At 42.3% G+C, this 7,944-nt stretch overlaps 1 protein-coding gene across 1 annotated transcript in view; it reads left to right on the top strand.

Annotated features, from left to right (window-relative positions):
* Positions 1-1,029: 1,029 nt before the first annotated feature.
* The window catches only part of LOC306838876 (3',5'-cyclic-AMP phosphodiesterase 4A-like), a 33,856-nt gene continuing 26,941 nt past the window's right edge, over positions 1,030-7,944 (top strand). Inside the window, exon 1 of the mRNA XM_079367277.1 lies at positions 1,030-2,312. Coding sequence (XP_079223403.1) covers positions 2,017-2,312 — 296 coding nt within the window. The 5' untranslated portion in view covers positions 1,030-2,016. The remainder of the gene's footprint in view (positions 2,313-7,944) is intronic.

Here is a 7,944-nt window from a genome sequence, read left to right as displayed (position 1 = left end):
GTTAGAGATGCACAATGCAAAACAGCTTAGACTCTGACTGTTGGATTAAAGATATCAAAATACTACTCAATCTAAGTGGATTTTGTGGAAAACAGGTAAAAATGTTAAATTCATGTTACATTCAAGTTGGCAGTAGTCAATGATTATTTCCATTTTCTTAAACTTTAACTCCCAGTTGTGACAACAGAATTTTAATACAGACATATTGTCGATTTTTTTTTGGCTAAATAAATACAACTCTACCCAAATGGCTGTGAAGAATGTCATGTACACCAGTTAGCTACATTAAATGAGACATGTCAGAAGATAATAATGTTTGAAAGGTGCTACTAATAGCATATTTATCTCAACCTGATCAACTGAAATGGTGAACAGTGAGTAACATCTAATTTAGCATCATTTAAAATTCCATCTTTTCTTTCTTTTCTTTTCTTTTTAACTGTAAAACACTGTAGTAAACATTTGCAGAGGTCGGCGTTTTGCCAAACAAAGTCACTCGTCAGGTGCCTGAATGTACCATTAGCTGTGGTGGCTCTGATGGGAATAAAGCCTTTTAACTCGCAATGTTCCTTCTCCCAAAGTAACCAGATAGTTTTTACTTTTGCACCTCGTCTAAAAATACAGGCAGCAGGAACACCTGGGGGAGGACTGTAAGGACTCGGAGTTGTCTGAGACATATGAACATGTTCTCCTCAAGCCTTGGCCACTTAAAGTCGAAGTGACAATTTTCAGCTGCCAAATACATCAAAAAGATAAAACAGCAGCATTTAAGATGTCATGTTGGATTTTTTTTTTACTTGCTTCTTTCCGAGCTGAAATCCTTTGAACAATGTCTTGTGTTGGTTTTTCCGTAAAAGAAATGAAGCAGTGAACCAAAGCATGGGGCAAATCATAATGGATGAGTGCATAACAGGCTCAAAAACCCTACAACGCTGACAAATCACAGAGGAGAACAACAACCAACCAGCCACCATAGACTGGACTTCAGGGAGAGAGAGAGAGGGAGAGAGAGAGAGAGAGAGAGAGAGAGAGAGAGAGAGAGAGAGAGAGAGAGAGAGAGAGAGAGAGAGATGTGGTGAGGCAAGTGTTTGTCGTCGAACTCCAGCAAATATGAGGATGGGAAGATAATGGCCCACACTAAACAGGATGACTGAATTATGATTTTTTTTCTTTTTTTGTCCTTCTATAATGCATTCTGGGAAAACAAATACCGAGGAGGACACCTTGGACAGCACAGAACAAAGGATCGCATGTGGTTTTTGGACTTGTCCAACCGTTCCTCACACATCCTGATCTATTGAGGAGGAATGGTTATTGAGTCTTTTCTTATGATTTACGTAAATCACTGGATCAAACATCTCCATGGACGAATTAAACGAGACTTCTAGTGTGTGTGTGCGCGCGCGCGCGCAGGGATGCCCTAGCTCCACATGAGCCGTGATAGATTGGAGTACTTTTATGGAAATTGCTTGGAAATTTCAGCTCAGCTGAAAGAAATCCGGGCAGCAATAATCCCAGAGCAACACACACACATAGAAGTCAGCGCCGGCGATCTGTGTGTCTCTGCAATAAGTGGCTGATAAAAAAGCAATAAATTCTCCAAAATAAATACAGTCATCCGGTTGTGCGCTATGGGCGACGAGGCGTCAAACTTCAGGGGCAGCAGCAGGACCGGCGTCTCATCAACAAAAGCAAGGACTGGTATGGATCACGGCAAAGCGGAGAATCTGGGCTAAACTAAATTTGTTCTCTACAGAAAACGATGAGAATTACGATTTTTGGATAACTTATTAGATGATCACTGTGACAGTTTTTAATGTTATTCCGAAAACATCATTCAGAACTGCGCTGTGCTGGACTTGGTCACTTTGATTTGTTCTCTCGGAGATCAAGTGGCAGAGAGGGACATGAGACGATGTGTGCTTGAAATAAACGAATACAGCCATAGCATTTAACCAATAAGTTTAAAGAGGGATCTTGATTTTTTATTATTATTATCATTATTATTTTTGCACTATGATGGAACCACCACCATGCTCGAAGAAGAGCCTGTCACTGTCGCTCCCGGTTCCCCGGGAGGGACAGGCGACCCTGAAGCCTCCGCAGCATCTTTGGAGGCAACCCCGAACCCCGATCAAAATCAAACACCGGGGCTACTCCGACACCGACCGGCATCACCACCGGCACATGGAGCGCTCTGACGCCGTGGATACGAGCGACCGACCAGGGTTGAAAAAGTCTCGGATGTCTTGGCCATCATCCTTTCACGGGACCACAAACACATCCATTGGAAATTGTGTCGGCAATAAACGGTAGGCGAGAGAGCCGTATGCAATCCAAACATCCCAATAATAGCCCATGACAGCCCACAAGGCATATGCGTAAACGGGAAGGGAGGAGGGGGTGCATTTTAATGAGTGCGTAATAACGCAGTGTGCCTGAAGGGTTAACTGAAATGAAACGCTTTCTACCGGGAGGCGGGACGCGTGGGTTTTCGGTGCTGATGCGTTATGCGTCTTTGGATAGACTGTGTCAGATGGGTATAAAGCGCAAACCAGTCCGCCTACTCGAAACGCAGGAGCAGCATCTGCAAATACCAGTAACATTTTACAGAGCGTCCACATGTTCCACCTAGTTGATAAGAGACATGAGGCGCAGTGGTTTAATGGCACCAAAGGTCTATTAGGTGCTTTCGAGCGTGCAGCACTGAGATATTGCCATCAGTGCGCACGCCACTCCAGGCTTTTATCAGCTTGTTTGCCGAGGGAGGCTTGGACACAATTGACTGATAACCAAATGTTCAAGCCCCCTGTTTATTAGAAGGCACCCCTCTTATAGAGTGTTGTGTTAATATCTGACCTACTGTATAATGACAGGTTGAAAATGCACTGTATAGAAGGTACAAATAAAATGTGACAAAGTTATGAGGTGTTATTGGCCTGTCACACAGATGGTTTCAGACAGCCTCTGATTGGCGCACAATGTTGCTCACTGATCAGATATGACAGTAAAAACTCACTGCATTAGGAAGAGGACACTGACTGACACTGGAGACCAACAGTGCAGGTTTTATGATGCTTAAACTCCACCAGCTAACAACTCTTCCAGCACTTTAATTGAATTACATCATGCATGTTAATCATGCAGATTAGATTAAAGGCATTTCATTAAGTGAGTCATGGAACGATACAATTTTGATATAATTACTCTGTCCTTACTCAACAATGGCTCCATTAATTTTCTTGAGGAGGCAGTGTGCTTCACCTGTTTTGTTTTTTGTTTGTTTTTTTACCTTGAAACATAGAACAGAACATCTTTGACAAAAACATCATAAAATTTAAAGTACAGGCCCGGTTCAGCTCGGTTGATGTTAAAGATGTCTGCCTGCAAGTCAAGGCTATAAATGCTGCTTTTTCTAGGTGACTCCCTCTTCCACTCTGTCCTTTGTGCAACCCAGAAGCTCCCTTGTGTTGCAGAAAGTAAAACAGTTAGTTTACATTCTAGTCTGTTTCTTTCTCCCTCCGTATGTCCCTCACCTCTTCCAGTCACATAAAGCCTTAATGTGCTTCTTCCACAAGAGCAACACATTAAACTGGGTGATTATTACACTAATAACAGAGTGTATTGAGTCTCTAGGGAACTGATGGGATCCTGTTTCTTACTGCTCTTATTATTTTTTTTTTTTTCTCTCTGGCATTTTTTTAAATGCCACAGACGGCCTTCCCGGCAGGCCCCTGGGAGAAGGGCCAACTCCAGCTGACTGGAGGAAGGACTGATTTGTATTTTAGTCCTCCGGACACGCTCTGAGGCAGTCCAATCTTTAGTGCATTGGGACTGACTCTGCTTGCCCTTCTCCTTCTGTGGGCGGCAAACTATGAGAGGGCAGAGCGAGAAAGTAAGAGAGAGAGATAATTTGATTCTGACAAGCTCAGTTCTGAGAGAAAACCAAGCTGGCTCAAACTATGTATGTGTAAGTGTTTATGTGTTTGTGCGAGTTTGTGTGTGTGCCTTCACAAATCCATGAGGTGATCTGTACAATCTGGGGGTGTTTCTACTACACACTGGTTAAGAAGGAGGGTGTTAGGAGGCTGTGGAGAAACAGGTGTGTCATATCTAATGGTGGAGTGTGGCTGGTATATTGTATCATAGTGTGTGTGTGTGTGTGTGTGTGTGTGTGTGTGTGTGTGTGTGTGTGTGTGTGTGTGTGTGTGTGTGTGTGAAGTTACTGTATTTATGAGTGGGCTGTACACAGGTTAGAGTCTGACCTGTAGCCATTATGGATTGCAATAGGCCTCGTTTTAACAGTCTTCATCTTAGCAGTGGACCAGGGGAATTTCTGTTATGCTGATATTTCCTTCATTCTTTTTGCATGCATACATATACATAGTATTCAGCCTATTTAATTAAGTCTTAGAGGGACCTACTCATTGGATGCTTCGTCTCTCCTGGATTTATCAGGCTTTTATGAGCAGCCATGTTGATCAAGCAGCTCTGTGTTTTTAGCTTAAGGCTAACTAACATTGAGTTCCGACCAAAGAAGGCAGCTACACGCACATCTCCTCTCACTACTTATCTAAAGGCCCCCTTTTTCAACATGCACTGAACGTCTGGGAATATTAACTCACCAAACCCTGAGAAATGGTAAATGACAAGCGTTAACTAGAACTTGCCCTAGAGACCCGGCTTATATTGACAATGTTGTCGGGTCCATGGTTGCAAAGTATTTTGAGCAAAAATAGATTTTTCAAGGAGTGTAACCAACATGTACATACTAAAATGACCTTTGATGCAGTTGTAAGGACATAAAACCAATCACAGCATCAAAACATGTGACATACAATTAAAAGCTAAGCTATCTTACTCCAACATCCAAATTAGAATAGTTCAACATAAAACACAGTTAGTTGGAATGACATTATGTAAATGACAACTTGTATATAATGTTATCCATTATCCAGTTTGTTAAATGCTGACACACAAGTAGTAAAATGTGAATCTGAATTACTGTTTAAACTGTAAAGAGCCCTCATATTGATACAAGCCACAGCATAACTGAGTCTTGTAGATTTAAAGCTGCAACTCGTGATTAAAGGTAGGGTAGGTCATTTTTGAAAACTAGCATGATTCTAAACGTAGCACCACCTCCAGTCTGTTCTCCCTTAAAAGCCACGCCCCTCGCTTAAATGAACTAGCGCCATTGGTACACAAGCGGATTTCAGGATTTGAGTGTGGGCTCGTGCATTCATGGGGTAGACAACAAGCAGGGAGATGTGGAGGTATGATTTGTTCATAAAACTCGTACCGAGTGCAGACATTGGTTCAACCTTTTACAGGTTTACAAGCGCAACAGATGTTGGACTTTCGTCGTTTCTTTTTCAGAGCACATGCATCATCAATTTCTGTCAGGACCTAAAGACTATTTCAACTAAAATCTTATAAAGTATATCTGGAGAAAATTCCCAACCCTGTCTTTAAAGAAAGTCTAATGACTCTTTTGCAAGTGTTCATTATGTTTTTTCTCACCATTCCTCATCTACTCTGCTGATCCGGGCTTACACCACCACAGCAGCAGCATTTGTCTAAAGAGCTGTAAATCATGGAATTTTCCACCTTTTTGTATTATCAAAGAACAAATTACAAAGCAACTTCTCAGGAAAAAAGAGCGGTTTGGTCATGTATCATGTACAGAGGTCATAGTCCTCTAAGCGGGCATCCAGAGTTGCAGCTCCTTCCCAGCATGTCATCCCCCCATTCAGTCTATGAATTAACTAACTTAAACCTGTCTTTTATCTAGTAATGATGGGATTAGCCAGAATTGGGCCAAGTAGGCTGGAAATCTTTCTGAAAAAGAACAGAGCCTGATGTGGCATAGCAAACAAAACATTAGCAGACTTATTAATATGATTCTGAGGCTTTCAGTTTGTACTTCTCTGCTGCTGACATTTTGTGATATAGACAGTGGTGTGAAATCCAGCCACAATGGGGTTTTTTTATTGAACAGTGACAATTATTGTCAGTTTTATTCACCAGGGGATATAAATTGACATTGTTGTTAGATAGCTAAAAGAAGATAATTGGTCTATGATTGGTTGGGTACTGATCGACCTAGCAGATGACCTCCATGTCTCAAGGAGGCAAAGTGTTCACTCACAGAAGACACGACCAAGACCTCATCTGAAGGTTCGAAAGATCAATCAGCCTGAGACAGGCTGGTGATATTGTTCCAGACAAGATTCAGAGAGCTTGTACTTTGTTCCTGTAATTGATTCCCTGGCTTTTGAAACGAAGAACTCCCCACAGTCTGCAGTTAAGGGATGGATAGCATACAAGAGGGATTCTGGGTGTTGTTTCTCATAATTGTTTGAATAATCATTGTCTGTGACTGTCTATTTTTGTCTCTCTGTTTTATCCTACAAAATGTCAGTCTTAGTGGCAATCAGCTTCCCCTTAGAGTGTCAGTCTGCCTCCTCTTCCCGCCCCTGGTGTCTTTTGTCAGAGGATGCTAATGTGAGCATATCAGTCATCAGGTCCTATGCTCAATACACTCTGGGAAGTTCCAACACGAAAATGAATGACTGACACTGAACGGCTCTTCCCGCAAACTCTGTTGCTATGGTTACTTGTTTTGTACATTTGTAGAATAGGTTTCATTTACCCAAAAAAGGCAGAGCCCACAGGCACTTGATGGGCTTGACTTTATAATGTGTCAGTATGTAGCAGATCCCACTGGATATGCATCATGACTTGTATGTTTATAGGAGAGAAAAGAGAACATTAATACACCTCTGTTGAAGAAGTGCAGTCTGCCAATAGTTTAATCACAGTCCTCTGTAACAATTTCAAACCAAAGCCTCACACCCTCCCTTTCTCACCTACCACTTGCATTCTTTACACCATCTCTCCCCAAGCTTGGATCCAGGGCTGATTTGCAAGCTGCTGCTGCTCTTTTGCCTGCCTGACTGGCCGGCTGCCATAATAATTTAGTTCCTAATGAGGTACAGCTCCATTTAATTACAACAACAGCTGTATTTTGTTGTTGATCATACATTGCTAAACTCTGGATGTGAACAAAGTATCATGCAGAGTGCATTCAGGAATTATCCCAACAAATGTGTTTTAATAGCGTTAAGTAATAGACCTTTTATCTCATTTGTGTAGTGGAACCATCTGTTTAAGCTGGAGATTGTGGTCTTCTGTGAATACATTTCGCTCACTCTCCACTCTCTGCACTAATTAGTTTCTGGAGGCAGTTCATGTACTGAAACGGCGCTCGCTGTTGGTTGGCTCAGGCGGCTACCAGAGACCTCAGGTAAAATCCCTGCAGGATCTTTTAGCAATGACACCAAACGGGTTGTGTGTTCCACAGGGAATCTACACAGCCTTCATCCAAGGTCCCTCTTTGTGTTTATCACTTTGTCTCTTTGGGGGACGCAACGGAATCTCGTAGGCTCCTCGCGCCCTCTGGTCCACAACCACTGGTAACCACATTTTGCACAGTCAGTTTATCTTCATGGATCGGCTGGAAAACGTGGACTCCTTGCATCATAATTAGTTTCACACTGAATCACCTTTACGTGGCGAAACACTCTTCATTTGTTTTTTTGTTTTCTGACAAGTGTGGACGGGCAGGGATCCCAGCTGGAGAAAACAAAATCAAAAAATCCAAACTGCACAACAGTTCCACCTGTTACAGAAAACTATCTCCTAGAATGCAACCAGTCTGCTTTTCCCATAATTTTTGTTTCATTCATTTCATCCCTGCTACATCACCGCCGGGGGACTTTTGTGCCACAGTTTACTACTCTTCAGTTGCAGAGCCTCTTTCAAGATATCCAGTGTGATTGTAATAGGCCCTGTGCTGGCCATGTCGTATCCATTCTGATCTAATCATATTGCTTGAATCCCTCTTTGGTCCATAAAAAATTACAGTCTCTGATAACAGCA

This window comes from Symphodus melops (genome assembly GCF_947650265.1).
Source record: "Symphodus melops genome assembly, chromosome: 17".
Taxonomy (NCBI): Eukaryota; Metazoa; Chordata; class Actinopteri; order Labriformes; family Labridae; genus Symphodus; species Symphodus melops.
The sequence above is the reverse complement of the archived record's forward strand: the minus strand, read 5'-3'. Positions and strand labels throughout refer to the sequence as shown.